This window comes from Leopardus geoffroyi, chromosome B1 (assembly GCF_018350155.1).
Source record: "Leopardus geoffroyi isolate Oge1 chromosome B1, O.geoffroyi_Oge1_pat1.0, whole genome shotgun sequence".
NCBI lineage: Eukaryota > Metazoa > Chordata > Mammalia > Carnivora > Felidae > Leopardus > Leopardus geoffroyi.
The window spans coordinates 137,941,771-137,964,330 of NC_059327.1; the positions used below are offsets into that span (position 1 = coordinate 137,941,771).

General features: G+C 41.2%; 1 protein-coding gene and 1 non-coding gene across 3 annotated transcripts in view; both read left to right on the top strand.

Annotated features, from left to right (window-relative positions):
* Positions 1-20,749, top strand: part of TMEM150C (transmembrane protein 150C) — a 78,077-nt gene extending 57,328 nt beyond the window's left edge. For both annotated transcript variants that reach the window (XM_045473583.1, XM_045473582.1), the window contains exons 2-8: positions 3,162-3,251; positions 4,152-4,205; positions 4,322-4,354; positions 5,050-5,117; positions 12,338-12,465; positions 15,661-15,838; positions 18,614-20,749. In XM_045473583.1, the coding sequence (XP_045329539.1) occupies positions 3,172-3,251; positions 4,152-4,205; positions 4,322-4,354; positions 5,050-5,117; positions 12,338-12,465; positions 15,661-15,838; positions 18,614-18,822 (750 nt within the window). In that variant the 5' untranslated portion in view covers positions 3,162-3,171 and the 3' untranslated portion in view covers positions 18,823-20,749. The remainder of the gene's footprint in view (positions 1-3,161; positions 3,252-4,151; positions 4,206-4,321; positions 4,355-5,049; positions 5,118-12,337; positions 12,466-15,660; positions 15,839-18,613) is intronic.
* Positions 11,747-11,831, top strand: TRNAR-UCG. Its single transcript has one exon. It is a non-coding gene; the product is annotated as a tRNA-Arg (tRNA).
* Positions 20,750-22,560: the final 1,811 nt, after the last annotated feature.

The window sequence follows — 22,560 nt, forward strand, 5'->3', positions numbered from 1 at the left end:
CAGGGAATTATGTTGAGTGACAAAAGCCAATCCCAAAGGTTGCATATTATATGATTCCATTTGTATAACATTTTGAAATGATAAAATTATATAAATGGAGAAAAGATTAGTGGTTGCCAGAGATTAGAAAGAAGGGTGTGGGAGAGGAAAGTGTGTGTGGTTATAAAAGGGCAACAAAAGGAATTTTTGAGGTGATGTAACTCATGTCATATTGGCTCCCCTTTTAGGAACAACTGTATGTTTTATAAGTTGACTGTGGTGGTGATCGTACATATCTACTCATGAAAAATTGCATAACACTAAATACACACACAGAAAGGAGTACATATAAAACTGGTGAAATATGGATGAAGTCAAGGATTGTATCAATGTCAATATCTTGGTTGTTGTACTGTAGTTATACTGGATGTTACCATTGGAGAGATAGAGTGAAGCATATACGGGATCTCTGCGTGTTATTTCTTACAATAGCATGTGAGTTTGCCATTACCACCACCTGCCCCCCAAAAAGGCATAACTAATGTGAAAATTCTGAAGAAGCTCCTAAGTAGTTCCACTGGAAGGTAGTAATACAATTATCTATCGACTTACTCTTTTCACCTCCGAGGCATCCCTTTAAGTTAAGAAAGGGCAATTTCATCTATCATTAGGCAAGCAATACAGTATGGTTTTCCCGGAATTTGGATGCAAGTTTGCTGTATGAGAATTAAACTAGTAAAGATAAAATAATTTAGGAGGGTAGCCATTAGCCACCTTAGATGCTTTCACGATAAAATAACAAGAGCAATGCATATTGAAAGATATCAGTTCTAGTTGGCCGGGCTGCCCCTTACAGAGCACGTGTTATGTGTGAGGTGCTCTACCTGTGTCGTCATTAATCCTCAGCACAACCCTACCAAATAGAAGTCATCACCACAATTACAAAGGCTTAAGAGATGACATAACTTGCCAGAGATCACACAAGTACTGAGCGACAGAGGTGGATTTCAGTCCAATGCACTGCCATACCGTTTCCGTTCCACTAAACTGCTTCCCTTTAAAGGAAATGAGCGCATAAAACTATTGTAGCTTGATGCCACGGTCTTAGAATTATCTCGATAACTCTCTTCATTCTACTTTCCTGCTTCCAAATTTTCATTTCCCATATAGCTGTTCCTATAAAGGAAACCAGTGTGAGTATCTGTCCATTTGGCAGTTGCATTTTTCACTGTAATTAACCAGTTGGCTTTGGTTTATTTACCAGTCTGTTGTAAAAATGGTTAAGAAGGGTGAGTTCCTCATGGACTGATGATTCTGGGTACATTGGAGCATTCTGTTACTGCAAAAATATTGGGCTTGGGTTACCTCCAGAGTACTACCACCCTGTGAGGCCTCAGTCTTTGATGCCTCTTTTAAAATTCGGTCTTCATGCAGCAAGATGGGGAGATGGTATTACAGATTTAAGTAACTAGCCAAGGCCCATAGAGTTGATTATGGGCAAAGCTAACGTTGAAAACTAGGTCTCTTGACTCTTATTCCAGTGTAACCATTTCATCTGTACTCATCCTGTCAGAGCATCCTATTAGGGGCAGATCTAGAATAGTTGGTTGACATGCTCAATCAACATTCCCATTTTCTGTACTCACTCTACTTCTTGGCTAATGATTAAATTATTTTTTGTTAGCCAAATGGATAGCTTTGTTATAAACCCACGATTTTCTGGACATAAATAAATGAATAGATACTGACTTGACTAGCCATAGTGGGTATACTTAAAATGTTCATCATCCTTCTACATTATATAAACTGGGTAGCCACGCCTCATCAGTTCATACAATAGCTTTTATATATTGTATAGACTGTTGTGTATAGTTATATTCATTAGACTTTACCTCAGTCATGTCCACCACCTGGTGTCGTACCTGGCACAAGCAGAATGTCAATACTCGTGAATTGGATTGGATTGGATTAGACTGGATTAAATTGATTGAAAGTGGCTCTAATGTCTTTCAACTCCTAGATTCTGTCATTTATTTAACATCCCTACCCAGATGGCTGTTTAGACTACAGCATGACTGTTCAAAGGCATATTATTAGGGTCAGGTGTCTGTCCCCTCACCTGAAAGATCTGCCTTATCAGGTAGGTCAGTTCTGATAACCAAGACCTTTCTGGCACCTCATGGCTATCCTCAAGGGAGGGCCATGTTTTTTTCTCTGACCTCAGTATTTGGAAGGTCCAGGGAGTGTCAGCATGCAAAAGCAAATATCAGGGAAGCGCTCAGATATGTGGCAGTGCTGGTTCAAACTTGTAACAATCTGTTACAAGTTGTGGTTCCCTATAATAATCACCCAAAATAATGAGCAGTGATACCTCTTTAGAGAAACCTATTAATTACATTATTCTTCTGTGTGTCGGGTCTGTGTGCCAGGTCGCTTTCTCATAGACACTCTTAGAGCTTAGCTTCTCTTACTTCATTTTTGTGGGGAATTTTTTTATTCATTTATTTTTGCTTTCAAATATAACATCCAGAATGCCTGGCATCTGCTCTTTTTCCCCACTGTGTTCGTTGGAGTTCATTTAAAATTATACACAATGCACTGTTTTCCAGAACATTCATCTTTAGAGTCTTCTGAGATAGTTGCTCAATAACATACCATGAGAAAAGTTCAGATTTGCAAAGCATTTGTCATTTCCTCCTGAACTGCTAATTTATTTAGTAACCATTTGTTTCCAGGACTCTTGTCTGCCAAGCTGTAGACATATGTACATGCCAGATCCATAGAACCATAAATCCATAAATGTTAATAATAGCACTAAAAGTAGATTGGAATAAGCCTTTGGTACCTAGCCCTTCTGAAAGTCCTAACCCAAGCCCTTTTGTCCTTTTTAAAAAACATTGATGCTTGTATAAGGATAAATGTGTTTGTGAGAAATTTCCCCTTTGTTTCTCAACTAAGGCTCTGGAATATTTAAGCCAATTCTAGATAACAATCATCCACATTAACTGCTCAAGGGATTTCCACATGAGTAAGTGGCAGTAATTGATTTGGATCATGATTTCATAAAGTACTTTCAGTTTTTATTCATAAATTCTTTTCAGTTAGAGTGAACTTCCTTTCAGTCCTGAACGATTGAGATAAATTTTTGCCTTGGTTGTTAATACCTGTTGATTTCATTTCAGTGGTACAGGCATGGATGGGAAGAAATGCAGTGTATGGATGTTTTTACCTCTTGTATTTACTTTGTTTACTTCAGCTGGATTATGGATAGTGTGAGTATTCTCTTCATTCATTACTTAAGGACTTGGGTTGCAATGTAGATAGGAATGTAGTTTTGATGTAGAAACGCGGTTAGAAATACTTTAAAATAATGTTTACTAATTCAACCTTGCTAAAGTCTCCATTTCTCCTCCCTCCTTCAGTCACCCAAAGTAAATAGCTAGAGTGAGTAATAAATAATGCAAAGCAGGTAGTGAAGACTGCTGGTCTTATTTTGTGTTCCTGTGTTCTTTCAGTAACGAACATTCTATAAACTGATGATACGGATTCATTATTTGCAAGATTTGCTCATTATACTAACATGCCAAGGATTCCACTCACAGTCCAGTTCATAGTCTAGTGATTGTGTGTGACTGGGCTTGGTATGTTTATAAAATGGGTATCATTACATTATAAGTCTTGGCTTATCACAGAACACTCCTACACTTGCTTATTATTTCAAGTACTATTTCCCTTCCGGCAAATTATTTTGGTTCCTTGCAGTTCACTAATAGAGGTGAACATGTACTCCTGAGAAATTAGAAAATTTGAATTCTAATTGTACTTCAGTTTGCCCAAGGTTATAAGGTCTCATTTCTTTGTTTTCCAGTTTCCAGATTATAATGATTACCATTAATTTGGGGAGTGTTTTAAAAATTAAAGAAATAGTGTTAGTAATCACATTTGAACTTTAAAGAGCTAAGTGATCTATAGGTAAACATAGTAAAAGGTGAAAGAGTCATGCGATCTGAAGAGAAACCAGAGTATAGGTAAACATAGTAAAAGAGATTTTTCCCAGTTAAAAAAAAAAACAATGAATATGATTTAATGTGGTTAGTCTAGTCATTCTGGGAAACAAGTCTTTTTTAAAAAATGTCTTTGTTTTATAAACTTAGGTTGTTTTTTCTTCACAGATACTTTATAGCTGTGGAAGATGACAAAATTTTCCCATTAAATTCAGCTGAAAGGTAAAGTTGATCTCTGGGTAATTGATTATTTATTAATAGACTTAACAAAAATTTTGCCGCTGGTGAGGTTAGACTCTGCACTGACTGTACTTTAACTTATGTTTTTTGTTTTCCAGGAAACCTGGTGTGAAGCACGCACCATATATAAGGTAACCTGATAGCTTTCCTCCGATCTGTAGGATCTTACAGGTTGAGAGAGTGTCTTAGTTTGGGCTACTGTAACAAAGTAGCATAGACTGGGAGGCTTGTCCACAAAAAGTTATGTCTCCCAGCTGTAGACACTGGAGGTCCATCAGGGTACCAGCAGTCAAGTGTCGATGAGGGCCCTCTTCTGGGTTGCAGATGGCCATCTTTTCATCGTGTCCTCATGCAGCAGAAGGAGGATGAGACAGTCCTCTGGATTCTCTTTAAAAAATTTTTTTTTAACATTTATTTATTTTTGAGAGACTGAGAGACAGAGCGACAGAGCATGAGAAGGAGAGGGGCAGAGAGAGAGGTAGACACAGAATCTGAAGCAGGCTCCAGGCTCTGACCTGTCAGCACAGAGCCTGATGTGGGGCTCGAACTCATGAGCTGTGAGATCATGACCTGAGCTGAAGTCGGACACTTCACCGACTGAGCCACCCAGGCGCCCCTGGAATCTATTTTACAAGGGCACTAATTCCGCTGGGAACGGCTTCTACCCTCATGACCTAAGTAACTCCCAAAGTCCCCACCTCCTGATAGTATCACATTGGGAGTTAGGATTTCAACATATGAATTTTGAAGGGACACGCAGACATTCAGTATATTGTAGGTGACAGATTTTAATACAATAATAATAAAACATGTCATAATTTTTAAGTATTGCAGGTGATGAACCTCCTGCAAGCTGTGTGTTTAGTCAAGTTATGAACATGGCAGCATTCCTAGGTAAGAAGAAAGTAAAGAATGCTTTATATGCTTTGGTACATTTCTTCTTTATTTCTCCCAAACCTATATCAAAAGCATGGTTAGCTTAGTTGATAATTGGGTATCATGTCAACATGCTGAAGCTGGCTTTTTGTTTTACCTTACATTTTCACCATCTTCATCGTTTCAGTGTATTCTTGACTTTATTTCTTTTGCCGCATGAAATAATATATTTCACGTGCCATAAAATCCAGCATGAGAAGAATATAATATTGTATAATACATTTGCATTAAAAAGAATGCCACACTTATTTCTTCACTGGCAAGGATGACAAATGCATAGGCTTTGTGATAAATCTTGATGTGTGTAGATATGGTCTTTAAATCTATGGGGCGCCTGGGTGGCGCAGTCGGTTAAGCGTCCGACTTCAGCCAGGTCACGATCTCGCGGTCTGTGAGTTCGAGCCCCGCGTCAGGCTCTGGGCTGATGGCTCAGAGCCTGGAGCCTGTTTCCGATTCTATGTCTCCCTCTCTCTCTGCCCCTTCCCCGTTCATGCTCTGTCTCTCTCTGTCCCAAAAATAAATAAACGTTGGAAAAAAAAAAATTTTTTTAATCTAAAGGTCAGCATTAACATGGGTGACTCAGTCTCCCGTACACAGATGCATACCAAGATGGCAAATGGAGATGTAGGTTTAAAAAAAAAGGAAAGAACCTTTAGTACTTATGTCTGGTCCCAGTTCCACACCTTTTCTTCAGGGCCCAAGACCATCATTTCATATCCTGGCCCCTTTGTTCTGTGAGTGCTTCCCTGAGGGTCGAGGGAACCAGCCATGCTCTCTGTCCTTGTCCATGTTGACCTTGTATACCATTTCCCCAAGGCCAGTCTCCTCAGTGTCTTTCAAAGCGTCAGCTAACTATCACCATTGGCATGCTGTGGGTGATGGGCCAGTGAAATTTTCAACAAAAGTTTTCTGGAAATGGTTCTTTTGGATGGTGAGAGTTTCACTCCAAGTAAGAAAGAAAGATGATGTTATTCCTGAGGGAATCATCGGCGTTTGTGGCATCTCTCCCCCAAAAGGTGACCCGTTATTTATTTTATGTAGAACTCCACCCGCAGAGAGTTCCACTCATTCTTAAGATGCTATTTTTATTTTTTAATTTTTTTAATGTTTATTCATTTTTGAGAGAGAGAGAGACAGAGCATGAGCGAGGGAAGGGGAGAGAGAGAGGGAGACACAGAATCCGAAGCAGGCTCCAGACGCAGCTGTCAGCACAGAGCCCTGCGCAGAGCTCGAACTCATGAACTGTGAGATCATGACCTGAGCTGAAGTTGGATGCTTAACTGACTGAGCCACCCAAGTGCCCCTTAAGATGCTATTTTTAAATGTTTGCTTTGGGAAACGAAAGTCCTATAAAACCCACTGGAAAATCAAGGGAGACAGTTGGTCCAACATGCAACACAGGCACAATCTTAGTTTAGAAGGCTCAAGACATGAGACACATGGAGAATGTTCCCAGTGAGGCCCAAGAGGCCTCTCTGGAACCTGCAGAGTTCGACGAGAAGCACACTGCAGGGCTTTCCTGCAGTTAATAAGATTCCTCCCCAGACCTAACTCTATTTGGGTCAAAGCCTTTCACCACCCAGGCTTCCCCAAAACATATAGCCCATTTGTCTAAGCAGGAAGTGTCTATCAGGCATGGGCTGCTATGCCACCACTAAGGAGAAGGTTAGATATAACCCTAATGCTGACATTGCTGAGTCTTTGAAGAAGCTCTTCTCTTCATGCCCTCAATAGGCAGCATTAACAGGATTTTAGCTTTAATAGGATTTTCATGTCCCAGCTATTCCCCAACTCTTCAAAGGGCGGTTCTTACCGCAGCTGGTGCCCATGTGGGCACCAGTGCCTGCCCCAGTCAGGCGAGTTTTGTCTTCACTGCCTTCAGCCTCAGCTACCATGAGCTTTAACACTCACTCTTTTTTTTCTACCCTTGACACCACTTTTCTGAAAAGACCTAATCATACCAAAGCATAAGTGACTGCTGAGGAGATCTCTGCATTTAACAGAATGCAAAGCCCTGAGAGAGGATCTTGAATTGCAGGGTCAGGGACCTTTCCCAGCCAGTCTGCAGTCACACCACACAGGCCTGCAGGTTGGTACCTAGTCATATGGTCTTCCCCACGGGGTGCAATAATACCAGTAATTAATAGCAGTCATTTATATTCCAGGCACAGTGCTAAGTGCTTTGCAAATACTACCTCATCTAATCACGATACACAGGAGACTGTCCTTATTAAAAGCTGTCACAAGCTGTTTGTCCTCCATTTGGGCTTTAAAGAAACCAATGAACATGTTGGAAGCTACATATTGCTTCCCTCATATTCTTAAGACAAATTGATACTTCCCAGTTGTCTTTAGTGTGTAATCTTAAAAATGTCAATTTGCACAGCTCGCACATTTATCCAGTGATAAAGCTTATGATTAACTAATTGTAAAAGCATTTCCAAAAACAGAGTAATGAAAACAAGTTCCCCTCTTCCAGATGACATTCGTCATCATCTTATTCCCTGGTCCTCCCCTGTTCCAGCAAGAAGCACTTAATAAGCCTTTACTAGCTCTTGCTCTGAGGTATTGCAGTATCCAGGGTTTATTCTTTATTATCTTCCATCATTTGTAGTGCCATCTGGTAGACACGAAACTGATGAAGATTAGTGTGCAGTGGGAGGAAACCAACAGTCATTTATTTATCAACTCTGGGAGTGAGGAGGAATCCATTTACAAATGATTCTTGCTCGAAATGGCGGAGGCCTTCCATCTCCCCAGGGCTGTCCCTGCCAGACCTCGGACTATTACTTTAGACGGCATAACTGACTTTAAGAAACAACCTGGACTGCCTATAAATCATTGCTTTTTTGGCAGCCGTATGGATTATAATTTACAGTCTACAAATGAGCCAGTGTAGCATTTGTTAAAATCAGTTAGCAAAGATCTTCTGTCTTTTTGATGTACTAATCAAAGATCAAACTCAATTGTTTTCTCTACGCAATTAGTTTTGCACTTTGTCCTGAATCCACGCTTTCGATCTCTCCTGGGGAGAAAAGAGACCTGAGACAAATTTCTTGAAAGGAATATTCTTTTCTGCCAGGGAGAGGTTGTGAGGATAAAGCTGAGAGCTGAATGATTTCAGTCACCCAGCAGCAGCTGTTCCCCCTTCTTCAGCCGAAGCACATTGATTCCCGTGTTCTATTGCGGTCATAAATAGGAATTATTGATGCATAAACAATAAAACTAAACAAATCAGAAAAGAATTTGGCCAGGCACCAGTTTAGAACTGCAATGAAGAGCTGCTATTTTGAGTTTGAACTTTAAAAGCCCAACAAAGGGCGCCTGGCTGGCTCAGTTGGTGAATCATGCAATTCTCGATCTCAGGGTTGTGAGTTCAAGCCCCACATTGGGTGTGGAGCCAAATAAATAAATAAATAAATAAATAAATAAATAAATAAATAAAACCCAGTTAGCCTCAAAAGAAAAAGGTTAGTAAAGAAAATAAGCAATTATTCTAATATCTGTGTTTTTTTTAAATAGATAAACAGGGGACACATACAGCAAAGGACTGTTCTAAATACCATAAACAACAGAAAGGTGGGTTTTAAAAATCTTTCCCGAGGCGCCTAGGTGGCTCATTCAATTGAGCCGCCTAGGTGGCTCATTCAATTGAGCGTCAGACTTGATTTCGGCTCAGGTCATGATCTCACGGTTTGTGAGTTCAGGCCCCATGTCTGGCTCTGCACCAATGGTGTAGAGTCTGCTTGGGATTCCCTGCCTCTCTGCCCCTCCCCTGCTAGTGTTCTGTCTCTCTCAAAGTAAAAAAATAAAAACTAAAAAACTTTAAAAATTTTTAAAAATCTTTTCTAAAACTATTCATGAAATCTAAAATGTTTAATGAAACTAAAAGATGTATCTTCTGATTAGAACATCAATGTAGTTAAAAAAAAAAAGTCATCATATATAAAGACGGCTTTGAAATCACCCCACTGCCAGTAAGTCTTTTTCAAGGGTGTATAAATCACTTCTTGGTTGAAAAAAAGACTTTGTAACCAATAATCTGAATCTGCCTCCATTAAACCTGTTAATAAAACTGTTAAAGGACCAGAATCTTACTAATTCCAGCACCTTAAACCTTCACCTAGAATCTTTTTTTTTTGTTTTTTTTTTTTTTTAATGTAACCCTCTATGCCCTTCATGGAGTTGGAACTCACAATCCTAAGGTCAAGAGTCATATGCTGTCCTGACGGAGCCACCCAGGCACCCACAGAATCTATTTTTAAAGGAAATTTTGCCTAGTCCAAGGTGATTAATAATGGGGTTAATAGGTAAAGAGGGCATAGTGTGGTGTTGGGACTGTTGTTCTGGAAGTTAAGAGGGTTGACTCAAATTCATGTCTCCGAGTAGGTTTCTGTTTCCTGCTTAATTTCATCATCTGTTCATGATAAAATGATTTATCATCATATTACAATGGGAAGGCTACCAGTGCTGGGACCAAAAGATGATACATGTCCTGTGTTTCCTGGGCAGAAATGACTAACAGAGAATGGCCTGACCCTCATCATCTGGGCACAGTGGACCAAATTGACTGGGTGGGTCAACATGAAGAGCTTCTGTGTCTGCTTCAGCCATGTTTTAGGGCTTAAGCCAAATTCTAGTACAATCCTATCCCCCCAAACTGAATGACATCAAGATGGTTGCCAGAGCAAAACTTTTCACTAGTCATTTTTAAAAGAAATGAAATGTGCTGCCTTGGTATTTTGTCATTAGGCCCTAATATCCATACACAATTAATAGCAAGTGTCTCCCATGGTGCCCTGTGTTGAGGCTTCTGGTCTTAATCTAGTGACCTCTTTATCTGATGATCACTTTGTGTCAGAGGGCTTACATGGAATTTCTCCTCTCCTTACTTCCTCCTCCTATTCCCATCCTCAAAAGTAGCAAGACGTTGTGCTGATTTTTTTCATCCTCTAGGATAGTTGTCACTATTAATAGACTTCAGATATAACTTCTAACTAGGTCACTCAAACCATTAGGGTTGGACTATTGTCAACTCAAGTGTATCATTTACTAATTCTATGACCACTAGTGGGAATTAGATAAAATGTGAATATACTAAAAGCTAAACCAGAGCTAAACAATTTGACATTTAATAAATTATGGTTTATTGTTATTTTGTTTCTAAAATCCAAGTATTTTTTAGAATGTTTATTTATTTATTTTGAGAGAGAAAGAGTGAGCAGGACAGGGGCAGAGAGAGAGGGAGAGAAAATCCCAAGCAGGTACCATGCTGTCAGCACAGAGCCTGATGCAGGGCTCTGTCTCATGAACCAGGAGATCATGACCTGAGCTGAAATTAAGAGTCGGATGCTTAACTAACTGAGCCACTCAGGCGCCCCTCTAAAATCCAAATATTAACCAAGTTGCATACCACTCTTTGATCGAGGTACCTGGAACTGAAAATCAACTTGCTGAGCTTAACTTTGTAGCTTGAAACTATGAAATTCAGTAGATTTAGGAAATGCAAATTTATGGATGGGTTTTCTTTATTAATGACTATTAATAAGGGCCTATAATGAAGATAAAACATTTAGCAAATAATTACTTACTTAATTGCTGTATCAATAGGGTAATTCTTGGATTTCTGTCTTCCCTGCTAAACTTTAATGTCAAAATAAATTGCCTTAGGAAGTAGTAAGTTCATTTCCTTATATGTAGATATAATTTATATTAACTGCAAGTATTTTTTGTCTTGTTTGTAGACTAACCTCTCCCAGCACTTTGTACAAACATGAAAGTATCTCTGCATTAAGCAATTAATAAAAGGGGATTCTTACATGAGTGGCTTGAGTATGGGCTGCCCTCAGGGTTACTATTAGAAGTCAGGCTTGAAATTTAGGTAACTTCCTTCATTCTCTCTCAGATTCCCTCATAACAATATGCTTCAAAAGATGGGGTGGTCTTTTTAAATGAGTAACATCATAGAAGAATTGAGCTTTATTAGTATAATCAGTGTGATTTTTAGTACATACCAAACTCCCAAATCGGCCATGTTAAAATTCAGATTTCGTAATTTGGTTACCGTAACTGCTCTAATTTAGGTCAACTATCTTTGTCCTTTGACAATGGATACCTCCGGTAGAATTAGAGGGAAGAAGGGATAAAGCAGTAATGAAGGGAGCTGTACACTTGCCTTGTCTTCCTTCCTGTCCCCGAGAATGATTTCTGGTGCAGGGACCAGCAGGTTTGTCTAGAGGTGGAACCATGTCTTCTTTCCTCTGCTTTCCTGCCATGTCTGTTCTGACACGGTTAAACTTAAGGGTGGTTGAATTAGTGAATTCTCGTGCCAGCTGTCTTTATCCCTGTCTTATTTGTTGTGTCAGGCCTCTGCGATGTTCTCCTAAGCCAGTGTGTCCTGTACTGACCTGGTGTTGAAAACCCCGAGGACAACGCTAATAGCAGCTTGTCACCCTTGCACCGCCCGATAACATACAGCCCCAGCGGCTTCAGCCCCTCTCTCCTTCCCTCTTGTTAGGCATGATAAAACATCCAAATAATCATAAGCATTGCATGAAAAATTTCTTTTAACAATTGCCTATCGGGGCGCCTGGGTGGCTCAGTCGGTTGAGCGTCTGACTTCGGCTCAGGTCATGATCTCACGGTTCGTGGGTTCGAGCCCCGCGTCGGGCTCTGTGCGGACAGCTCAGAGCCTGGAGCCTGCTTCGGATTCTGGGTCTCCCTCTCTCTCTAGCCCTTCCCCGCTCATGCTCTGTCTCTCTCTGTCTCTCAAAAATGAATAAAGTTTAAAAAAAATTTTTTTAATTGTCTGTCACTTCAGAGACTTAAAAATGTACCTTGACGAGGGTCGCCCGGGTGACTCAAGTTGGTTAAGCATCCGACTCTTGGTTTTGGTTCAGGTCATGATCTCACAGTTGGTGGGATCGAGCTCCACGTCAGGCTCTGCACAGAGTGTGGAGCCTGTTGGGGATTCTCTGCCATCTCTCTGCCCCTCCCCTGCTCGTGCTTTTTCTCTCTCTCAAACTAAATAAATAAACATCTTAAAAAATAAATACAAAATAAAAATGCACCATGACAAAAACTTTAATCTTGCACGTTGTGGCTTTAGAAGAACTCTGCCTCACAGTCTGGCTGTGTGACTGAGATTTTTAAACTTTAACATTTTGTTTTGTCCCCAGCACTTGTGGTAGCTGTTCTGCGCTTCATACAACTGAAACCAAAGGTTTTAAATCCATGGCTGAATATTAGTGGATTGGTGGCGCTGTGTCTGGCTTCCTTTGGAATGACCTTACTTGGTAATTTTCAGGTACTTCCTTTGGCCTTCTTCACCTCTTTCTTACCCTTCACCTATATGGGTATCATAGCCGCGGATTCTGCACAGATCTTTTCAAAAGTGCTAACGGTGGTTCCTGATAAGCACAGATTCTCCAGCAGTCAGCCCTTCTGGTGTTCAGCCTGGCCTGCCGACATTCGAACTGCGTATGTGAGGGTGCTTGCCGCATGGCTGCGGAAAAAGGAGCTACTAAAATAGCTGTGCAGGGGCACCTGGGTGGCTCAGTTGGTTGGGCTTCCGACTTCGGCTCAGGTCGTGATCTCGGGGTTTGTGGGTTCAAGCCCTCCACCTCGGGTTCTGTGCTGACAGCTCGGAGCCTGGAGCCTGCTTTGCATTTTGTGTCTCCCTCTCTCTCTGCCCCTCCCCCACTCGCACTCTGTCTCTCTGTCTCTCTCTCGAAAATAAACACTTAAAAATTTTTTTTAAATAGCTGTGAATTTTATACAAAGGATTTCAAAGTGCTTTATGCTTTTTTTTCATAACAAATTGTCTCCTAATGTAACTTTCTAGAAAACTAATAGGATCATTGCCTTTCTAAAATTAAACACTGAACATCCTTTTTGGATGAAAGCTTGCATTTCATATTGGCAAGCTCGTGTGGGAATCAAGTTTGAAAACCCAGAATTTTGGGGTGTCTGGGTGGCTCAGTCGGTTGAGCTTCTGACTTCAGCTCAGGTCATGATCTTGCGGTTCGTGGCTTTGAGCCCCACGTCAGGCTCTGTGTTGACAGCTCAGAGCCTGGAGCCTACTTTGGATTCTGTGTCTCCCTTTCTCTCTGCCCCTCCCCTGCTTGTGCTCTCTCTGCCTCTCTCTCTCTCTCTCTCTCTGTTTCAAAATACATAAACTTTAAAAAAAAAAAAAAAAGCCTAGAATTTCTCTAGAACATCTATGACTTGTGTAAAGACACACTAACTCTTCTTCCCAGAAATTTAGAAGCCCAAGGTCACTACATTTAAGAATAATTTCCCTTGCCAATACCATTATCCAACTCTTGACTCGAATGACTCCACTTGTGAGATAGACAACCAACTGGAAGAGTACTTGTCTGGTTTCCCTGCCTGCATTCTCTTCCCAAAGTCCTCCAGCCTGTGCTTTATACTGTGTTTAGAAACCTCTTCCCTGCAGTCAAACATGAATCCTGACACTTCTCTCCCTGTCTGTGGAGTGAAATCCAGATGGCACAGGCATTCAAGAAAATATGCTAGTGGACTTTCTAAGACTGTCTCTTGTTCGAACCCTCAGTCCTGATAATTGATTAAACCAGGAAAGCTCATTCCCCAGCACTTCTCCTGGCACACAGTAGCAACTGAATGAGTATTTTTGAATTGATGGCTTCTTTGACAGGCCATCCCACTCGTTCTGTTCTAGGTCTCATCCCGTATCAAGCCAGACTGACTGAGCTATTGCTCTGCTCTGTGCTGCCGGTTCTGGATGTTGTAAGGTGCTCACCATCCATTCTCTCAACCAGGGCTTGGATGGAAGTTACTGAGTAGACATTTTGTTCTTTCCTAAAGTCCAGAAACTTGAAGTGTTTTGGTGAACCACAGATGCTCAACACCACTTATGAAGAACACTTTCTAGAATATCTACAGAGAATACATAGGAAACCACAAGTTAGTTGCTTGTGAAGAAGCCAGGTGGCTAGTCTATGGTGTAGACAGACTTTTCCATCCATACTCTTTTTATAATTTTTTAAAGTTTGAACCAGGTAATTATATTATCTATTTTTAAAATCAAGTTTAAACTAATAAGTGAATAGACTGTGTATAGTGTGGACAACCAATTTCCTAAAAGTAAAATTTAATTTGAGGAATCATTATTTAAAATGAGTTTTGAAAATATGCCTTCTGAATAAGAAAGAAAAAAGTGGCTTCTTCCAAAGAAGAGGAAAAAATACTACAGCCAAAAACAATAGAAAAAGTTGTCAAAGGAAAGCAATATTGACCTGAGGCAACCATTATTCCCAGAAATGTCAAACAATAAAACATCTGAAGGCAATGGCAATTCAAAACAATATTTTACCATGTTGTAAGAACCATCTCTTCAACTATAGATTTTATTTTCCCACGTGTAATTAAAAATATATATATAAAACAAGGTGCCTGAGTGGCTCAGTCAGTTAAGTGTTTGTCTCTTAAACTCAGCACAGGTCATGATCTCAGGGTCATGAGTTCAAGCCCAGCATTGAAAAAAACATACAGATGATAGAGAGATAGAGAGATTATATAGATATAGATCATTGCTAAAAGTGTTTTAAGTGACCAGTATATTTTTTAGTGTTTATTTATTTTTGAGAGAGAGAGAGAGCAAATGGAGAGAGGGAGACAGAGGAGCTGAAGCAGGCTCCAGCCTGAGCTGTCAGCACAGAGCCCGATGCAGGGCTCAAACCCAAGAACCGTGAGATCATGACCTGAGCTGAAGTCAGGTCTTAATCAACTAAGCCACCCAGGCACCCCAGTGACCAACATATTTTTTTAAATCAGTAGGTAATGGAGAGTTTACATTTTTAACCTTCAAATGAAATAACCCGAATGGGTCTCCTTTAACCTATTCATTCTATAAAAGCCTTGACCAGGAATCGTCAAACACTAATGTCGTTTAATGGGTCTACAAATATGGCAAAAGCTATTAGGTGGCAATTTCCTTATAAGAGGAAAATAAAACAAAATCCCATTAACAATGAATTGATCACATTACGTAGGAATAAATGTTATTAGCTGTCTATGACAGTAAAATCTTGACCTTCTTAGAATTGGTCCTCTTCAATCATTAAATACACAGCCAGATCCCAAGTCTCATTTCTCAGTCTGGAAAACAAAGTTTGCAGTGTATGTTTGTAGAAACTGACATTTCTCTTTTTTGTGTAACTCTCCTGCTTTTTTCTTTGACTTCTCCACGCTTTTCTGGAAATTAAATTCAAGGAATAGATTACCACTGCCTGAGTGGTTATTCTAAACAAATGTTTTGAGGTTTGGAAGTACTGTTTATCTCCCTTTCCCCCTCAGAGTTCAAACCATTTGAGAACAAACACAAAGAGCCAGTAGAGATGAAGGATACTACTCTTTCCAAAACCTATCATCCCGTTATGGAGATATCACTTCACCTATTTTTTCTCCCATCATGTCTTTTCTAAATGGGCCTCCTTGTCATTATCTGTTCATCCCTTAGCTCACGAATGATGAAGAAATCCATAATGTTGGAACTTCCTTGACCTTTGGATTTGGCACATTGACCTGCTGGATCCAGGCTGCATTGACACTCAAAGTCAACATCAAGAATGAAGGGCGGAAAGTTGGTATTCCACGAGTTATTCTCTCAGCATCTATCACTCTGTGTGTGGTCCTCTGTATCCTTTGAATGTGAAAAGATTCTTTGGTAGGGAGATTAAAACACACATATGTAGATGAGAAAACTGCCATTTCCGATTAGTTAGCATGTACTGTCAGATTATCTCAAAATCTTAGACAAAATAGGTAAATGGATATAAAAACAAAAACTCTCAGACCTGAAGAGATAGAGAACTAAAATTAAAACAAGCTCTGCCTTCTCAAAATTGTTTCTATCTGTAGGAATGGTGTCATGCATTCTCCTTGTCATTAGTGATGGAAAAGATTCCCTGTCTGAAAAACACAGAATGCGTAATGGGAATTGTGATTTTTTTTTCCCCTTCCATCTTAAAAAAAGTTAATTTATGACTTTATTAATGGCCCTTTTATTTAATTTAATTTGTGAAGGAGAAAGTGTCAGGCCTCTGATCTCACACTCTGGGATTCAACTTACCCATTAAGTAACAAGGAAAGAAACCAAAAAAAGGCAGAGGAGAGCGCTTCTGCTTAACCCCAAACAGATCCCAGAGAGACTAGTCCTGGAGGGAGCTCAGTGACCCCACCTACTGGTAACATGACCCAATAGAAGCTGGCCAGTTCCGGGACGCCTGGGTGGCTCAGTAGGTTAAGCGTCCGACTTCAGCTCAGGTCACGATCTCACGGTCCATGGGTTCGAGCCCCGTGTCGGCCTCTGGGCTGATGGCCCAGAGCCTGGAGCCTGCTTTCCGATTCTGTGTCTCCCTCTCTCTCTGCCCCTCCCCCGTTCATGTTCTGTCTCTCTCTGTCTCAAAAATAAATAAACGTTAAAAAAAAAATTAAAAAAAAAAAAGAAGAAGCTGGCCAATTCCAGTGCAACCAGTCAGATCAGCCGATCATTCCGCTGGGAGGCATGATCTCAAGTGTTCACTCCAATAGGGTCTCCTCAGGAAACCAGAGAGGAAGGGAATAAGGTTCCTAGGTGGTAGAATGTGTAGCTAACCCAATTACACATCTTCGGTCAAGTAATAGCTAACATTATTGGGCACTTATAATGTGCTAGGCATTGTTCTAAGCACATTAATACATTAAATGTATCAACCCTTTTAATCCTCATTTAACAAGTATGATAGTAAGAACAGAGATTAATTTATCCAAGATCACACTCTGTATGCAGTGATCTCGACTTAAACTCAGGCACAGCTCTTGAACTCAACCCCAAACCCTCTTGCCTTAGGGAAAGTGGCTTTAAAATGTGAAAATATTTATTGTTCAGAGACATCCTGTAGTTACTGGAGTATTGGGGATCTTTATTTCTTCTTCCCTCACTAACTGCCAAACATTTAATTGTTTGTTTGTTTTCAAGTTCTTCAGCACATTAGAGAACATTCAAGGGCTGGAAAATCAAGCCAAAAATCTTGCTGACTGCTAGGCACGTGATGAAATATTTTATGAGTAAAAAGGTCAGAATTCTGCCAGGGTGAGATTTGAAGATCTATCCTTTCCTCATTAAGTAATAATATTGCTTTGCCAGTACTTTGAGCCCTCAGTGGGAAGAGAATGTACAGACTTTAAATCATTTTGAGTTTTCAACTTATACCAAACAATTCTGCTCCATGTTGTTTCTGAACATTTGGAACCCTGTCTAGGTTCCCAGGTGAATGGATCCAGGCCTCGTCAGGAGAGCAAAGTTTGGCTGAAGTAGTTTCACCATATTCTTTTGCTCTCTGAAAATTTCCCAAGATTTTAAGTCTGGAGATAGCACTAATTCTAAGGGAGCATTTCTGATTTTTCTTTAAAAATGTATTTAGTCTTTGGCCTCTTGGCTTTTCGCTGAAACATGCTTTGAAACATTTTCCTTCCTAGCTCCAACCTCATGTATGCTGTGTGTGTGTGTGTGTGTGTGTGTGTGTACACTCGATATATACTCAGGCATAGGAGTCTCCTTTGTTTGTTTTAATAGTGAAAACGAGACAGAAGAGGAAAAGGAGCCACTTACACATTAGTAGCACTGCAGAGGTAAAGCTTATATGTAGGTAATTGGTGATTTGATATGTTCAAAATTATTTCTGCAGATAAAATGATGACTATAAAGCCATAGTCATTTGCAGTGATTTTTTTTAAAATGAGAAGTTTATTTTTCTGGCCAACTAATTTCTTTGGAATTTTAATCCTCTTGCTAATCTCACAGTTTAGAAGGTAGCTGTAGAGTTGAATGCCTGGCCTGGCAGCCAGAGTCCTTGTATTCGAATCCCAGCTGTCCCAGTGAACATCTTTGTGACCTCAGGCAAGTTACTTAACCATTTGGCCTCAGTTTCCCTATTTTTAAAAAAATTTTTTTAATGTTTATTTATTTTTGAGACAGAGAGAGACAGAGCATGAGGGGGGAGGGGCAGAAAAAGAGGGAGGCACAGAATCTGAAACAGGCTCCAGGCTCCGAGCTGTCAGCACAGAGCCCGACGTGGGGCTCGACTCACGGACCATGAGATCATGACCTGAGCCGAAGTCGGACGCCTAACCGACTGAGCCACCCAGGCGCCCCAATTCCCCTATTTTTAAATGAACTGATAACAGTAGGATTGTTGTGAGGATTTAGATTTTCTGTGAAAGCACCTAGAAGCACGTCTGGCACAAACGAAGAGCTCAGCAATGTTATTTCGTATTATTCATGCAAGTGTTGCGTTCAGGAAGCTGTCAGGCTAAGTTTTGCTGATGAGGGGGCGGAGAGTAAGACTTTTCTTGTAACCTGTCCTTGTCCAGAAAAGAGCCCGGTTTGAGTGTGGCTTATGGGGTTACTTTCCTTGACTGCTCCTCCCCAGATTTCATCCTCATGGCCCAAGGCATCCACATGTATGCAGCCAGGGTCCAGTGGGGTCTGGTCATGTGCTTCCTGTCTTATTTTGGCACCTTTGCTGTAGAGTTCCGGCATTACCGCTATGAGATTGTTTGTTCCGAATACCAGGAGAATTTCCTGAGCTTCTCAGAAAGCCTGTCCGAAGCCTCTGAATATCAAACCGACCAGGTGTAACCCACCAGTTTTTCCTTGCCAGCGAGGTGGGTGTGGTGGAGGGAGGGGCCAGCAAGATACACCCGCAGGACTTGGTACAGAGCCTCATAACACATTTTACACACACACACACACACACACACACGTTCTTGGCCACATTTGCCAAATGAGCTTTTCAGGGCAAGTTGTTTCTTTAACGAAAAAGCACAAGCCCTTATGTGTCGAAATACACGCTGTTACACTGAAAATATATGCACGACAGAGCAAGAAGCTTGTGCATGATCACTTCTCTTTTCCCTCTCTCTCCCAGTTCTCCCTGCTCTTCTCATTCTCTTCACACATTTCAGGCATTGTGTTCCCCCTACCACAGGGTAGGGCAGGCCAAATGTAACATGGGAATAATGCCAACTCCCAAAGTTGCCTTCAGATCCAAAGGGCTTGGAACCAGCTCATGAGGAAGTTCTGCATCTGGCACTTGAATGGATTATCATCTAATTGGATGGAAACTGTACAGAGACGTGACCCCGTGTAACCTGTTGAATGGCATGGGGTCAAGAACTTCCCCACGAAAACTCCCTTCCATCATTGTTCGGTGGTTGGCTGTGCAGAGTCAATGAAAGGAATAGGCTGCAAGCCCACTACCATGATTTGGACTTTATTGTGACTGAGAAATATTTCCAAATGTGAATATTTGTAGGGACATGGTCTGCCAGGCACGGAACAAGATGGGGGCAGCGAAGGCATGGTTTTGTTTTTGCTTCCATAGTATGCTAGGCACAGCTTTTGTTTTATATTTCATGGTTTGCCTTCTTTTTTTCTTTAAGTAACTACCATGGGTCTCTCAAGGCCTCGTGGACAGAGAAGATGTAGGCCAAATGCAAGAGCTGAACTTGTTTCAGGTTAACCATGATGAAAGGAAAAAAAAAAAAAGGTCACCTGCAGGCTTACTTCGCTGCTTTTATGTTTGAAGCTAAGAAAACGTTCACAGAAAAGCACAAAGAAATATTTGTGGAGGTAATAAAAAGAGCTCCTGCTGGACATTATAAAAAGAGTCTTAGAACACTTGTTACAAGTCAAGATCAAGGAAAAGCTTAATATGTATCTATAGCTACGATTTAGTGTTTTGGTGGGGGGTGGGGGAGTTAAGGGCTTTTTCATACTTGGAATTTGTAGAAACCAATTAAAAGATTACCCTTCCCCCCAAAACAGACTGGCATAGCTGATGCTCTACTGCCCAGCACACCTGCTTTCTACCTGCTAAGAGTTTAGAACGCAGACCGTAGGCCTGGGCTTCATAAAGAGCAGAATTCTTAGTTCAAAATGTCTTGGAATGGGCCAAGTTGGCGGACCCTGTGTGAGTGCGCTTTGTTTCAAGAAGTCCCCACATTTACTTCACCGGGGGCTGGAATCTCGTGGAATATAATGTGAAAAAAAACCCAACACAAAACAAAACTGTTTTTTAATTCAACCCGAACTCAGATTCTTGAGGAAGGGGTCCATGACTTTGCATCTCTGTAATGTCTCTCTGCCTCCTAGCCCTGTGCCTAGCACATATAGGTGCTCAGCAAACGTCTGTTCAGTAGAATTACTGGTCATTTAAGCGTGGGAAAAAGGAGTATCCGAGAAAGATTCAAAGATGAAAGAACAGATGGCTGCTTCAAGCGAGACAGGAGTGGAAGAAATCCTCGAGAAGGGGCAGGCGGGGGGTGAGAATACCTACAAGAGACGGGTAACACGTGAGGAAAAGAATCAAGCAGAGAGCATCCTCCTGGGAAAAAGGCATCTTACTGTAAATAGTCCAAGGTGACATTTATTATTTTGGAATACTGCTTTTGGGTTTGTTTTTTTCATTTTTGTATCTTAAAGATTTTACCAGAAAACAAAGATTTCTGAAGTTTTCTTTCACTCTACACAATCCAAATTAAACAGCTTTTGGTGATGCACTGTACATTTTCTTAAGAGTATATCTAGGGGCGCCTGGGTGGCGCAGTCGGTTAAGCGTCCGACTTCAGCCAGGTCACGATCTCGCGGTCCGTGAGTTCGAGCCCCGCGTCGGGCTCTGGGCTGATGGCTCGGAGCCTGGAGCCTGTTTCCGATTCTGTGTCTCCCTCTCTCTCTGCCCCTCCCCCGTTCATGCTCTGTCTCTCTCTGTCCCAAAAATAAATAAACGTTGAAAAAAAAAAAAATTAAAAAAAAAAAAAAAAGAGTATATCTAATAGCACATTTTAGCAGAATCAAGCAGTGACTGGCATTATTCATCGGGATCTGACCACTAAATAAAATTCTTTTATGCAGAAGTATGATTTGTCTCGTACACCAGCATTTCTTCTGTAATGTCGAAGCATGTGTAAACTCCATCAGTCTGTTGAAAATACACTTCTGTGTTATGTTGGTAGCCTATTTCTAAGGTGTTTTCCAACACCAAAAATCAATTCTCTGATTCTTTAGACATCAACTGGATGCCCTACAGTTCAGTTCAATTCTGACACAACCCAGGGTTATTGTTAGACCCTTCAGGTTTAAGGGCTCCGTTCCACAAGACTGCCCTCACTCACTTCAGATGCCAGTCACAAGTATTAGGTCCCAGGCTACCCACACTTCTGTCCAACTTAACTGTAAAATTAGGGGGGTTCCCGCTACTCCCTTCTCTTTTAAGTTGGATAATTTGCTAGAATGGCTCCCAGAACTCCAGAAAACGCTACATCTATCTGCCTGCTTATTGTAGAGGCTATAACCCAAGAACAACCAAATGAAAGAGACAAATAGGGCAAGTAAGGGGAGGAATGCGGGGCCTGCCATCTTCCCAGCATTAGGATGTGTTCACTGAGCCGGAAGCCCTCTAAATCTCCCTGTTCAAGAGTTTATAGAGCTCGGGTGCCTGGGTGGCTCAGTTGGTTGAGCGTCCGACTTCAGCTGAGACAATGATTTTGTGGTTCCTGGGTTGGAGCCCCGCATTGGGCTCTGTGTGGACAGCTGGGAGCCTGGAGCCTGCTTTGGATTCTGTGTCTCCCCCTCTCTCTCTGCCCCTCCCCTGTTCACGCTCTCTCTCTCAAAAATAAACATTTTTAAAAATTTGAAAAAGAGTTTATAGAGCTCAGTTTCCAACACCCTCCTTCCATCTGCTTCTAGAGGCCGGTCAGGAGGTCTAATCACTTAGTCTTTCTGGTGACCAGCTCAACCCTTATTGTAGAGCTGTTTGGGGGCCCCACCATAAGTGACCTCATTGGCATAAACTCAGGCTCCTTATGAAACAAAAGTCACTGCTATCAGGAGATTTCAAGTTTTAGCAGCTCTAGGGCAGGAACCTAGGACAAATACCAAGTATATTTTTGTGTTATACCACACATATAAATACAGATCAAGATTACAGAACCTTCTAGGAATTAAGAACCACAGGACTCCTCTTGGAGGCCAAGACCAGGGAATCTGCATTTGGAATGAGCACCCCTGGAGTATCTAACACAGATGGCCTGGAGAACAAACTTTGAAATACACTGAACTTCGTTTTGGTAGTCTGACTAGGTCTCTTGAAGAAAAGTTCTCTCCTAAATTTTTTTTTTATTGATTTGAGAGAGAGCATGAGCAGGGAAGGGGTAGAGAGAGTGGGAGAGAGAGAATCCCAAGCAAGCTCCATGCTGTCAGCCCAGAGCCCAACTCAGGGCTCGATCTCATGAATCATGAGATCATGACCTGAGCCGAAACCAAGAGTCCAATGCTTAACTGAGCCACCCAGGCGCCCCAGGAGAGAAATATTTTTGA